This window comes from Grammomys surdaster, unplaced genomic scaffold (genome assembly GCF_004785775.1).
Source record: "Grammomys surdaster isolate TR1022 unplaced genomic scaffold, NIH_TR_1.0 126013, whole genome shotgun sequence".
Taxonomy (NCBI): domain Eukaryota; kingdom Metazoa; phylum Chordata; class Mammalia; order Rodentia; family Muridae; genus Grammomys; species Grammomys surdaster.
The window spans coordinates 620,675-633,590 of NW_021620828.1; the positions used below are offsets into that span (position 1 = coordinate 620,675).

A 12,916-nucleotide genomic window follows, 5' to 3' on the forward strand; every position below is an offset into this window, starting at 1 on the left:
ATTCTTTTACCCTCGTCCTTAAGGTCTTGTCGAATCCCCACGAGCCAGGACAGATTTAAGTAGTTTTAGGAAGTTAGATTTAAATAACTTGGGAAAGTTAGGGTATTGATAGAAAGTTTAAAGGTAGTTTAAAGTCAGAATCAAGAATCGAGTGTGCCCCTTCCTCACAGAGTGGCAAGGGCTGCCTAGGTTTGCAAAGGAGCACAGTGAGCTCTCCTGGGTTACAAGCATTTAATTGTACTAGCAATAAAAACAGGCTTGGGACAAGTTAATGATCAAAGAAAACATTCATTCCAGGTTGGACCTGAGTTCCAGAAGAGCTACATGGGATCTGAACTCTCGTCCTCATGACTATGAAACAAGCTCTCTTAACAGCAGAACCATCTCTCAAGCCACTCCCACAAAGTGTGTGTGTGTGTGTAGGGGGAGGGAGCAGTCTGCTTGCTTGCTTGCTTGCTTGCTTGCTTTGTTTCTTTGAGACAATGTTTCTCTGTGGATCCCTGGTCACACTGGAACTTGCTCTGACCAGCCTGGCCTCCAACTCTGAGATTTGCCCACTTCTGGCGCCCAAGTGCTGGGATTAAAGGCCTCTATTATGCTCCTGTAAGTAATATATTGGGTGTTTTGTTTTTCATTAAATTCCTCTGTTATTCCATCATCTCCCTGCATACATATTTTTAGTGGTTGTAGGCAGGTGTGTCCGTATCCAGCCAGAGGGATTAAAAATTTATGCTAAGGGATGAGCCACACCCTAACTAGAAACAGGTTTCAAATATCCTGACACCACACTTTTTTCTTTTTGAGGGGTATTTGGAAACAGTTTCTTTTGCAATTGAAACATTTCATTTAGTAAGGAAACTCCTTGGGAAAGAATGTAAACAACTCTAAATAGCTTCAGGAAGTCCCTAAAACTGACCAGATTCACTAGGCCCCTCCCAGAGTAAACTATAAAATGTTACTTTCACTTGACAGAACAAAAAGGCGAGGTGAATAGAAGATTCTGAGACAAAGGGCTGCCTGAAAAGGTTTAGACCAACTGAGGTACCTGGAAAGAACACTTATCAACCCGTTGATCTGCCTGCAGGCTGTTCAGTGTGTTCCAGGTTTCCCAGCTATTGTGAACTATCATCCATACTGGTGTGGGCTTTGGTGATGTAGTTGTCTTTGAGTCATTTCTCTTCCTGTAAGTAGCCCCTCACCCATACTCCTGTAAGTAACTACAATAAAACTCATTGGTTCACTAAACTGAATTTTGATGATATTTATACTTTGGTCTGTTGTGGATTCCCTAACTGGGGTGAGTAGATATGTGTTCTGTCTCCCCAGGAAAGTTTGTCACATAACAACTAGAGACTAAAGTTGAGCCTTGCATATGCTAGGTGAATATGCTCTACCAGTGAGCTACATATGTATGAGCTCTGTCTCTCTGTTTCTGTCTCTCCATCTGTCTCTGTCTCTTTCCAGGATTTCACTATATAGTCCTGGCTGTCCTGGAATTTGGTATATTGACCAGGCTGGCCTCAAATGCAGAGATACCTACTTGTCTCTGTCTTCTGAGTCCTTTAATTAAATGTGAGTACTGCAACACCTGGCCCTGTTGCTCTCCTGTTTTGAGACAGGGTATCACTAGATTGCTAGACTGTAGCCCAGACTCACCTTCTATTTTTTCTGGGGTACAAATCTGCACCACAGTTGGCTTTATTTTATTTATTTATTTATTTATTTATTTATTTATTTATTTATTGGTTTTTCGAGACAGGGTTTCTCTGTATAGCCCCGGCTGTCCTGGAACTCACTCTGTAGACCAGGCTGGCCTCGAACTCAGAAATCCGCCTGCCTCTGCCTCCCAAGTGCTGAGATTAAAGGTGTGCGCCACCACTGCCCGGCCACAGTTGGCTTTTTAATGTGGTTAAAATATTGTTTATTTTTTAAGTGCTGGAGAGATGGCTCAGAGGTTAAATGCATTGTCTGCTCTTCCAGAGGTCCGGAATTCAATTCCCAGCAATTACATGGTGGTTCATAACCATCTACAATGAGATCTGGTGCCCTCTTCTGGCCTGCAGGCATAAATGCAGGCAGGATGCTGTATACACAATAAATATTTAAAAAGCAAAAAACCATGCATGAATGTTTTGTCTGCATGTATGTCTGTGTACTACACATGTCACTAGTGGCCCCTGAGGCCAGAAGAAGACATCAGTTCCCCTGAAACTAGTGTTACAGATGGCTCTAAGCTGCCATATGGAAGCTGGGAATCAAACTGATTCTCTGAAAGAACAGCCAGTGCTCTTAGCCACTGAGCCATCTTTCCAGCCCCTTTACCATGCTTTTAAAGAGTAATCCTTGAAAATTCCTCCCTTCCATTTGGATTTGCTCTTACTAACAAAATGCTCCTCTGTCTTTTAGGAAAATCACCGATGATCACGATGAAACAGCAAACCAGGAAAGGAGCCTGACTAGGACTCATCAGAAGACCGAGGCTGGGAAGAACGTCAAGGGCAGAAGAAAAACATGACGCTTTCAGTCAATTACTGCTTCGAGGCAGGTACCCCAGGCTGTATCGTATCTTGATCCCCTTGCCTCTGACTCTCTCCAGTGCTAAGATTACAAAGTGTCTTATTAGGTAAATTAAGATTTTTGGTTGCTGGGCGGTGGTGGCGCACGCCTTTAATCCCAGCACTTGGGAGGCAGAGGCAGGTGGATTTCTGAGTTCGAGAGTTTGAGGCTAGCCTGGTCTACAGAGTGAGTTCCAGGACAGCCAGGGCTACACAGAGAAACCCTGTCTCGAAAAACCAAAAAAAAAAAAAAATTTTGGTGACTAATCTTGGTGGAGTTGATAGAGCTTTAGAGGGCGTGGCTATTGCAACGGCTGTGCTCCTTTATACTTCAGAACTTGGGTGGTTGTTGATCTAATGAGTTTCCTTAGAATTGCTTCATAGGAGTAAGCATGAGAAATTATTTAAAGGGGCATTTGCAGTTTACCAGTGTCTACACCACAGAAGAAACCTTTGTCCTTTCCCACCATTAACTGCGTATAAATTCTCAAGGAAGGTGGGGTCTCCTGGACCTTTTCCTGAGTCAGTCCCCCCACCTTCCGCGCAGGTCTAGTACATGCTTGGCAAGCCCTCTCCCAATGATCTATCCCTCCCAACCCCCCACCTCCCCACCCCGAGATTTCTAACACAAATTGAGCTGTCTCCTACTTCAGACCTTGGGTAAAACAAAACAAAACCAACAACAAAAACATTGCCTGTGGAAAAAGTCCTTACTTCAGGAAGGTCGGAAGATGAAGAGCAAGGGAACATTTTATCAGGGCTGTCACAGGGAGTCTTAAATACAAACTGGGGTAAATCAAGCCTCAATTAAGGCGTGCTCCTAACTCCCCCCTCCCTTCTTCCATTCTGGGTCCAGGTTCCGGTTTCCCTACATCCAAGCTTTCTCCGGCTTGCAGTAAATAAACTTCTCAGTATGATTCTGTTTTGTATTTAGCTAGGGTCTTTGTATATAGCCCAGGCTGGCTCCAAGCTCTCCATCCTCCTCCTGGCCACTTAAATAGCTAAGATTACAGGCGTGCGTCACCACACCAGGCTTATTGTAACTCACGCTTACCCGTCTAGCTTTCCTCAGCTCTCCTCCAAAAGGCCTTTCCTAACCCGACCTAGAGCTGCCCCGCAGCCACGGGCTTTCAAGTCCCTACCCCCAACCTCACCCTGCCTCTTCCAGTCTTAGATCCAGGTTTCCTCTGGTGGAACATTCCAGACCTCAGTGTTAACGCCCGAAGCACAAGCTGCAAGGGGAAGGCCCGGAATGGCGGACCACTAGGACTGGCTGAGGACTCAGCACAAACACAGTCACGATGGGGCGTGCAAGACCCCAGGCTGCCGCAGCGCACACTATGAGCCCACGCGTGACCGTCAGACTGCATGAGTCAGCTTCCCCACCCCCACCCTGCCAGTGCGTTGCCTTGGTTACGGGACTAGCACCAAGGGGATGGGGGTGGGGCCGGAGGCGGGGCCTATGGGCGACCAGTAATCCAGGGTTCTCAACCTCAGCCCAGTTGCCATTTCATCCTCATTGGTGAGTTTGGAAAATAGGCTTCCTTTTCGGATTTGATCCCTTCTGGTTTGCTTTCCATATTACATAATAGTACTTGTTTTTAATTGTTAATATATATAAACATACAAACACATCCTGCTGAGTTCATTCAGTGTTGCTCCAATGTGTATGTTTTTAGGACTGACCACTTGGTGTTGAAAAGGCTGAGGAGGAGAACTGTCTCTGAGGAATACGGATTCTCTCTCAGCACCCATTAATTGCCTTCAGCTCTTCATCTAGGGGAGGGTGGGGCCTGGTGAGACTTTCCGCCTCCTCCTTGGCATGTCAGCTGGTGTCATTGTTCAGGCCTTGTTTAGGCAACCATATTGCTGAAATTTCACTGGTGCAGCATCTCTGTCCCATAAAGAAGTCTCTCAGGAGGCATTCTAGTCTCCCCCCACCCACACACACCACCCCATTTCACTAGCACTTGAGTTCTGACAAGGCTGAAGCTCAATGAATCTGAACCTTCTGTACAAATCTGTAAAAACTGGAATAATCTATTCTGAGAATAAAAGGTTTAGTTTTATAGCAGACATTGCGTATGAACTCAACAGGGGTCTGGTTAAATAGGGCAGAGCGTGGTCAGCTTGTCAGATGGAAACGGAACAGTGTTCCAGTGAGCCGAGGGCAGGCTTCCTCTGTGTGGCTAGATGGGTTTTGCTTTTTCAGTTAGGTTGTATCACGCTAAGGTACCTTGTCTCCGTACAACAGGACCCATCGGAAGGCAGCACGACCACTTCATTTGTCACCCAAGCAGAGAATATGGAAGAAACTGTGTCTAGCACTTGGAAGGCAGCGGAAGGTGGATCTCTGAGTTCGAGGGCAGCCTGGTCTACAGAGCAAGTTTCAGGACAGCCAGGGTTACAAAGAGAAACCCTGTCTTGAAAAACAACCAAAAGAAAAAAAAAAAACCAGTCTGGAAGAAAAGCTGGCTTCCTAAACTAGGGCCAATAGTGTGTGATTTAAATATATACAAACATGGCTTGCTTAGCCTGCTTTTTTACAGAACCCAGGACCACCTGCCCAGGGATGGCACCACTATAACGGGCTACCCCACACTCCACATCAATAACTAATTAAGAAAATGCCTTACAGCCAGATCTTACGGTGGCATTATCTCAATAAAGGCTCCTTCCTTTCACATAACTCTAGCTCTTGGGTCAAGTTGACACAAGGCTAGACAGCACAGTGTATCTATGCCACATTCACGTGGAGTTCGGAAGGAATCCTCAAATCCCCTGGAACTGCAACTTAAGGACATTTGTGGGCTTCCGGGCGGGTGTGAGACCCCGAGCTGGGTCCTCTGCAGGAGCAGCCAGTGCTCTTAGCTGCCGAGGCATTTCAGCAGGCTCACATTAGAATTTTTAAAAGTTAAAATTAGCCGTGTGTGACTCATACCCTTAGGGTCCTAGCATTTGAAAGTAGAGCTAAGAGGAACAGGAATTCAACGCCAGCACTTTGCTATAGAGCCAGTCCTGTCCTAGGATGGGCTACGAGAGACCATTTCAAACCCATCCAAACAACAATAACTACAACAATAACAACGTTAAAATCAGGCTGGGCACAGGGGACACATCTTAGATGCCAACGCTCAGGAGGCAAAGGCAGACTGATAGTGTGAGTTTTGAGTTCAACCTGATCTACATAGGGAATTCTAGGCCAGCAGAGGTTACAGAGCCTCTCTCTCTCTCTCTCTCTCTCTCTCTCTCTCTCTCTCTCTCTGTCTCTCTCTCTCTCTCTCTGTCTCTGTCTCTCTCTCTCTCTCTCTCTCTCTCTCTCTCGTTTAAATTACCTGTAGCATTATGGGATTTTTGAACTGTTATCAATAAACATTCGAGGAGGTCAAACTTCAGTGGCAACCTCTCCATGATAATGCAGCTAGTGACCTAACTTCACTCAAAACTAACCCTTAAAGCCCACGCCCACTAGAGAACGTGCTCACTAGTAGTCCCATTACTCAGGAGGCTGAAGCAGGAGGATGACTGGCTACCACAATCTCAATCCCTGCGTTCTCCTGACCGGGAGCAGTACAAGGCCTCTTACTAATCTTAGGGCCTGAGGAATGACTTGCTCAGACAAGCCCAAAGGTCTCCAGTGGAGAAGTCTCCACACACACAGAATCCAAGGTGATTACGTCATCAAAGGGTTAATTCTAGGCTGGGATGGGGGGGCAGGCGGGGCACACAGCTGTCAGGAGGCTTCGGAAAAATAAGCTGCTGAAGAGTCCGACGCTGAGGAGTCCTGGGAGGGGGACAAGAGGTTACCCACCCAGAGTGTGCTCCACAAAGCATGCGCGCTTGTCCACATCTGGAGTCGTCACATATTTTTAGCCTGGATTCTTTGCAGCCGGTGGGTTCTCACTGCGGGAAGTGGTGTGGCGGGCGTGGTCCGGGAGGTGACGATAGGGTTAATTGTCTACAGAGCCCAGGGGCGGAGCGCGAGCGGGCCCTGCAGCCCCGCTGGAGCCGGAAGCAGTTGCTGGTCAGGGGCGCTTCTAGCCTTCCATATCTGTACTTCCACAGAGGTCTCTGCGGGTTAGGGGGAGCCCAGTGAGGTGCGGGGTAGGGGTCGGGCGTTAGAGACCGCAAGGGGACGGTCCACAGTAAGGTCCGAGGGAGAGAACTCGTGAGAAACTTGGGGGGTGCGATGCAGATGGAGTGAAAGCAGTGTGATAGACCTGGGAGGGTTGGGGGACCAAGGGAAGACCAGGCTGGTTGGCATACACCGGTGAACGGATGGGAGCCCTAGGGAAAGAAGCTGCTCCTAACAGTCCTTTCTTTCTCCACACCACTCCAGGGGACGATCCGGAGCTCAACTTTCAAAAGAGAGACGCCCCAACAAGCCTGTTTTGAGTTCTTAAGCTGCTCACCTCATGGGCCAGACGGCCCTGGCAAGGGGCAGCAGCAGCACCCCTACCTCGCAGGCTCTGTACTCTGACTTCTCTCCTCCTGAGGGCTTGGAGGAGCTCCTGTCTGCTTCCCCTCCTGACCTAGGGGCCCAACAACACCACGGCTGGAACCCCAAGGATTGCTCCGAGAACATCGATGTTAAGGAAGGGGGTCTGTGCTTTGAGCGGCGCCCTGTGGCCCAGAGCACTGATGGGGTCCGGGGAAAGCAGGGCTATTCGAGAGGTCTGCATGCCTGGGAGATCAGCTGGCCCCTGGAGCAAAGGGGCACACACGCCATGGTGGGCGTGGCCACCGCCCTCGCTCCACTGCAGGCTGACCACTATGCGGCGCTTTTGGGCAGCAACAGCGAGTCCTGGGGCTGGGATATTGGGCGGGGAAAATTGTATCATCAGAGTAAGGGCCTCGAGGCCCCCCAGTATCCAGCCGGACCTCAGGGTGAGCAGCTAGTGGTGCCAGAGAGACTGTTGGTGATTCTGGACATGGAGGAGGGGACTCTGGGTTACTCTATCGGGGGCACGTACCTGGGACCAGCCTTCCGTGGATTGAAGGGCAGGACCCTCTATCCTTCTGTAAGTGCTGTTTGGGGCCAGTGCCAGGTCCGCATCCGCTACATGGGCGAAAGAAGAGGTGAGATCTGGACTAGGTGTGGGGTGGGAGAGGGTTACCACCACACTTGGCAATGGTTTGGGGTGGAAACTCATAGTTGGAGCACAGGAAGCGGGGGCTTCGTGTCACTTTGGCCTGTCACTTAGCTGGCTTTGGCTCTAGCTTCACTCCCAAACCCTACTGCATGTGTGATGCACAAATTCAGAGCCTTTGGGTGTCCCTCGGCTAAGGAGGAAATGGAGGAAGAAGTAAGGGAGTCTTAGCAGGACCTTAGAGTTCGAGGATGTCTTGCTGGAGTTGCTTACTTACTGTGCCTTCCTTCTCTCTCCTCTCAGCCGAGGAACCACAATCCCTTCTACACCTGAGCCGCCTGTGTGTGTGCCATGCTCTCGGGGACACCCGGCTGAGTCAAATATCCAGTCTGCCTTTGCCCCCTGCCATGAAGCGCTACCTGCTCTACAAATGACCCTGTAGCACCGGGTGTGCTGGCACCCTACCGTGGGCACGGGTTGAAAAGCACCAAGGCACCTCTACCCTAGACAACTTAAAAGCTGGTGAAGCCGAGGGGAGGAGGCTGGACCCCTTCACCTCACCTTCACAGGAGCAAGACGGAAGTGATACCAAAGGCTGTGGCAGCCTGGGACAAAAGAGGTTTTTGAAGTAAAAAATGATATGTATTGTCATAGAACATGTCTCAGTTTTTTTTATACACATCCCCACCCACCCCCCAGGCTAGAATCCTATTACTATCTTAAGAAATTATGACAGACCACAAAGCTTAGGCCCAGGTGTTTATTTCCCTTACATGATGGTTCACAAACACAATACAAGGGGTTCGGCACTGTGGGGGAGGGAGTATCCCAGGCCTCTGAGAGAAAGAGGATCTTGGCCTTAATGTATACTGAAATTCAGACCCGAAGGCTTGAATTTCTGCGTGACATATCCAATAGGGCTTGGGAGTGAAGCCAGAGCCAAGGCCATCTAAGTGACAGGCCAAAGTGACACGAAGCCCACTTCTGTGTTCCAGCCATGACTTTCCATCCCAAACTAATGGAAGGTGATTTCACATGTTAGAGCCCAAAGGGACAGTCAGTTCTACTCCTTCCACTCCCCAGGGAGCCACCTTGGTGACATATTTGATTCTACCCATTGTAAGTGGTAAAGGGATTGGCCTGGTCCCAACCATTATGGGGAGGTGTAAAAGGCTCAGGAAGGTACACTGTGGGTGAGGCCACAAGATGGGGCAGATGATGTCATCTCAAGCAGGTGACTGGTGGGAGCAGTTACTAAACTTCTGGGCAACCTAGTCCAGGCTATGCAGGCAGTAGAGGGATGGGCAGTGCTCATTGTTTGGCGTTGATGATGTCCACAAATTCAGGCTTGAGAGATGCACCGCCCACGAGGAAGCCATCCACGTCAGGCTGGCAAGCCAGCTCTTTGCATGTTGCTCCAGTCACAGAACCTGTAGCAGGAACAAGAAGACAGCTCGGTCCCTCTGTGCAAGGCAGCCTCAGTCTATCTTAGCCCATTTTCACCTTGGCTGGAGCCAAAGCCACTCACCTCCATAAATGATCCGGGTGCACTGAGCCACCCCCTCAGAGACGTTGGATTTCAGCCATGCCCGGAGCTTCTCATGTACTTCCTGGGCCTAGGAGGAGGCAGAGTGAGTTAGCTCCTTCCTGTCATCCATTCAAAGAGTAAAAAACAGGCCGGGCCATGGTGGCGGCGCACGCCTTTAATCCCAGCTCTTGGGACGCAGATTTCTGAGTTCAAGGCCAGCCTGGTCTACAGAGTGAGTTCCAGGACAGCCAGGGCTACACAAGAGAAACCCTGTCTCGAAAAATCAAAAAAGCTAAAAAAAAAAAAAAAAAAAACCACACAAAAAAAGAGTAAAACCCACTGGTTCTCATATATTCTTTGGTCTCCAGAAAAATTTTGGGATTAAAGAATAGAAAGGCTCCAATCCCAGCAGGCTTGGAACCAACGTCTTCGGCAAAGTCACTCTCCTTGGTGAGTTTGGGGGCCCCTGTTCTACAGGGCCTGGCCCTTTGGATGGGCTCCAGAGTAGTCTAAGTCTATTCAAGTAAGATAGGCTGAAAGTAGAGCCCCTGGGTAGTTACCTGTTGGGGGGTTGCAGTCTTGCCAGTCCCAATGGCCCACACAGGTTCATAGGCCAGGACCACCTTGTTCCAGTCCTTCACATTATCTGTAGGGCAGAGAGCAGAGTGAACAGGAGGAGCTGACCTGCCAAGCCCTCTAGGTTATAACAGCTCTGGCCTACAGCTCCCAGTGGGCTTCCCCTCTTCCCTTGTAGCTCTTTGTTTGCTTATTTATTTAAGATTTATTCTTCCTGCATGTATCCTGCAGGCCAGAAGAGGGCACCAGATTTCATTATAGATGATTGGGAGTCACCATGTGGTTGCTGGGAATTGAACTGAGGACCTCCGGAAACACACACAAGTGCTCTTAACCTCTGAGACATCTTTCTAATCCCCCTTCCCCTTTAAAAAAAAAAACCAAGTGTGTATGTGTATGTATGTGTGTGTGTGTGTGTGTACAAGCCATGATACACATATGCAGCCAGAGGACAACTTGCAGAAGCTGGTTCTCTCCTATCACATGGCTTTGGAGGAATCAAACTCAGGTCCTCAGGCTTACCCACAGAGCCATTTTGCCAGCCCCTAGTGGCTTTTGAAGGTGGGGTTTGAGCCTTCTGTAGGAACAGAAGTGACAAGAACCAAGCAAGTCACCCTCTCCCCTGAGCTCAGTATGATCCAGGCAGGCTGTGGGACTTGTCACTCCCCCACTCCATCTCTGTGGCCTTTGCTAGACTCAGAGATCCATGTCTCCAGAGATACCTGCGATGACCTTGGTTTGCTCGAAAACCACCTTCTCAGTGATGCCAGCCTCCCTTTCGTCTAACTTCTCCCCGATGCAGGCGATCACTCCGAGGCCCTCTGCTAGGGCATGGTTCACTTTCTGCCCAATCAACTGTTGAGGAACAAACACTGGGTAAGATACCCCTCCTGGGATTAAAGCATCCCCTAGCTCCCCTCCTATTTACTGACCTCATCTGATTCCCCAAACACGTGCCTTCTTTCTGAGTGCCCCAGCACGACCCAGGTGGCTCCTAAGTCTTTGATCATGCCAGGGCTAAAACACACAAATAAACAAGCAAACAGATAAACACCAAAGTCCAGCAAGAAACCCACAAGGAAGGTAAGGTTTTCCCTGTGCATCCCTCTGGGCCTCCTCCTCACCTGATTTCCCCAGTGAAGGCCCCGTTGGTCACTTTGTAGCAGTTCTGTGCAGCCACAGCAATTTTGGGATCCAGCTTCTGCCTAGCAAAGTCGATGTAGGCAGTGGGCGGTGCACAAACCACCTCTGAGGATGAGATCAGAGACAGCCCTCACTGTTCAGGTTCCCGGTCTTGCATTCACTTCCTTGGTTCTACTTTCTTTAGTCTTTCAGTCCAGAAAACTGACCTTTGTCCACTCCACAGCCCAGGCTGGGCCTGTACCAATACCAGAGCCTTCCTAATGCCTGCCTGATAGGCCATGGCCCTTACCCTGCCCTCTGCTCTTTTAACAGCTGTGGCTCTAATTTCCTCAGGCTATTCTGGGAATGGGCATCTCCTAGACTCAGCATTCTCCAGGGGTAACCCTTTTCTAAAATAGCCCATCCCACACACATATCCATCCCGGTAAGGATTTTTAGCATAAGGAGAAGAGGTCAACCACGGGAATTTGTATTGGATTCTTTGGGAAATAGATGATCAGAGACTAATACACTTTGGTTATTCTCAAGGTTCTCTGCTTTAGGTGGGTGGAAGCGGTAAGGATGGAGGGAATTGACTGGCCCGCAGAGACCTTGTGTTTTCCTATTCCCAGTCTGAGAAGAGCTGTACTATTCTTTTTCATTCCCCAACGACTCAGCATGTCTGGCATCTACTCAGTGCCCAAGGTATAAGGCAAGAGTGGCCCATGCTGTGGAGGGTAGGGATGTGGAAGCCCCCAGTTCAGAGCCGAGGCATGCGGCGGCGCGGGGAGGAGCTTCGGGCTACGTGCAGAGACGCACGGAGCCAGAAGCCGAGGGGGCAGGTAGCTGAGAGCCCGCGTAAGCTCAGCTTCCTCCCTCACAATATGGGGCACACGTGCCACTTTCCTTGATTATCCAACCGGGCACTGGTTCTTCTTCTTGACCCTGAACCCTAGCTGGTGCAGCTCCCGTCCACTCTCAAGGGCGATCTTCTTTGCACCCTGCCCCCACTCCAAGAACCCCTTTCAGGCCCCACAGGCCCAGGGGAGCATTTAAATGCTTTTCCTCTTCAGCAAATCCATGTGCTGCCGGGACACCAAATGGCCCTTGTCCCCAGGCCACCATCCAGGTCCACTCAGACACTGAGCAGGTGGTGCCACGCCCGACCCTCCAACCCCACACCCCGCCGCCGCTTCCAAACGGACGGAGCTCACCGGTGTCTGCCGGCACTTTGGCTGCGTTCAGGGTACAGATGAGTTCTCCCAGGCACTTCTTCCTCCCGTTCATCTTCCAGTTGCCCCCCACGAAGAACTTCCTGGAAGGCGCCATTGCACTAAGCTCAAGTCTCTGAAGGTCAGTACAAATGTTCGGCTCTCGCCACTGGCCACTTATATAGATCGCTGTGAAGCAGAACTCCTCCTCCTTCTCCCCGCCCTCCGCCATGGTTAGCCCGGCCCCTTGCTGCTCCGCCTTCCCCTCCGTCCGCCTCTCCACCTCCCGATGTTTGGGTATTCTGACGTTTCTCGTTCCTTGTAGCAATGTTCTAGGAGTTTCCGGGGGCTCAAACGTCCGGCCTCAGTGGCTCGACAGTTGAGATGTTGAGCCTCGCGCTCAGGGAAGCAATCCTTTTGCGATTTCAGAAGACCAAAGGGCATTCCTTGTGGGGCTGGCAGCAAGAGGGCCTTGAACCCTGAGGTTGAGCGCCCCATTCCCTCATAGCATAAAGCAAAGCCAGATTGAGGAGCCCTTCCAGCAATCACAAGGGGCCAAGTGTTTCACAAACATCGCTGATGGTTATGGATCCTTGCAGTTGTCAGGCCTTGGCCAAATGGAGCAGAGTGGGATACTAGTGTGGGGGAGGGGAGGGAGGCAGAGTGGCTGCAGCTTTTGTAAAGCCCGTCCGCTGAAGTCAATAGACTGTCCACAGGGTGCTCTAGGTAAGCCATTTGTCCAGCAACAATGAGGCCAGCCCAAGTGCATGGCCAGTGGGCGTGGGGGAGGCGATGCAGTCACTCTTCGGAATTTTCCCTTTATTTCCCACCCCC

The 12,916-nt window shown here is 50.1% G+C and overlaps 2 protein-coding genes across 6 annotated transcripts; one reads left to right on the forward strand and one right to left on the reverse strand.

Annotated features, from left to right (window-relative positions):
* Positions 1–6,339: 6,339 nt before the first annotated feature.
* Spsb2 (splA/ryanodine receptor domain and SOCS box containing 2) lies at positions 6,340–8,301 on the forward strand. Of its 5 annotated transcripts, none has more exons than XM_028754484.1 (3): positions 6,340–6,447; positions 6,895–7,634; positions 7,949–8,301. In XM_028754484.1, exons 2-3 carry the CDS (start codon positions 6,971–6,973, stop codon positions 8,077–8,079), a joined length of 795 nt encoding a protein of 264 aa, XP_028610317.1. In that variant the 5' UTR covers positions 6,340–6,447; positions 6,895–6,970; the 3' UTR covers positions 8,080–8,301. The 5 variants fall into 5 exon arrangements, with proteins under 5 accessions (XP_028610317.1, XP_028610316.1, XP_028610320.1 ...); XM_028754483.1 differs by lacking the exon at positions 6,340–6,447 and adding an exon at positions 6,539–6,622; XM_028754487.1 differs by lacking the exon at positions 6,340–6,447 and adding an exon at positions 6,539–6,622 and having other exon boundaries at positions 6,895–7,576.
* Positions 8,302–8,391: 90 nt separating this feature from the next.
* On the reverse strand, positions 8,392–12,273 carry Tpi1 (triosephosphate isomerase 1). The gene is made up of 7 exons (XM_028754464.1): positions 12,086–12,273; positions 10,874–10,997; positions 10,682–10,766; positions 10,472–10,604; positions 9,734–9,819; positions 9,174–9,261; positions 8,392–9,075 (listed from the first exon to the last, which is right to left on the reverse strand). Exons 1-7 carry the CDS (start codon positions 12,198–12,200, stop codon positions 8,957–8,959), a joined length of 750 nt encoding a protein of 249 aa, XP_028610297.1. The 5' UTR covers positions 12,201–12,273; the 3' UTR covers positions 8,392–8,956.
* Positions 12,274–12,916: the final 643 nt, after the last annotated feature.

Excerpts from the sequence above, each read along its gene's own strand:
- Spsb2 (XM_028754484.1), top strand. The coding sequence starts at position 6,971 with ATGGGCCAGACGGCCCTGGCAAGGGGCAGCAGCAGCACCCCTACCTCG. Across the intron at positions 7,635-7,948 it reads CTACATGGGCGAAAGAAGAG|CCGAGGAACCACAATCCCTT; the intron begins GTGAGATCTGGA and ends CTCTCCTCTCAG.
- Tpi1 (XM_028754464.1), bottom strand. The coding sequence starts at position 12,200 with ATGGCGCCTTCCAGGAAGTTCTTCGTGGGGGGCAACTGGAAGATGAAC. Across the intron at positions 10,998-12,085 it reads CAAAGTGCCGGCAGACACCG|AGGTGGTTTGTGCACCGCCC; the intron begins GTGAGCTCCGTC and ends TCTCATCCTCAG. Across the intron at positions 9,076-9,173 it reads CACCCGGATCATTTATGGAG|GTTCTGTGACTGGAGCAACA; the intron begins GTGAGTGGCTTT and ends TTCCTGCTACAG.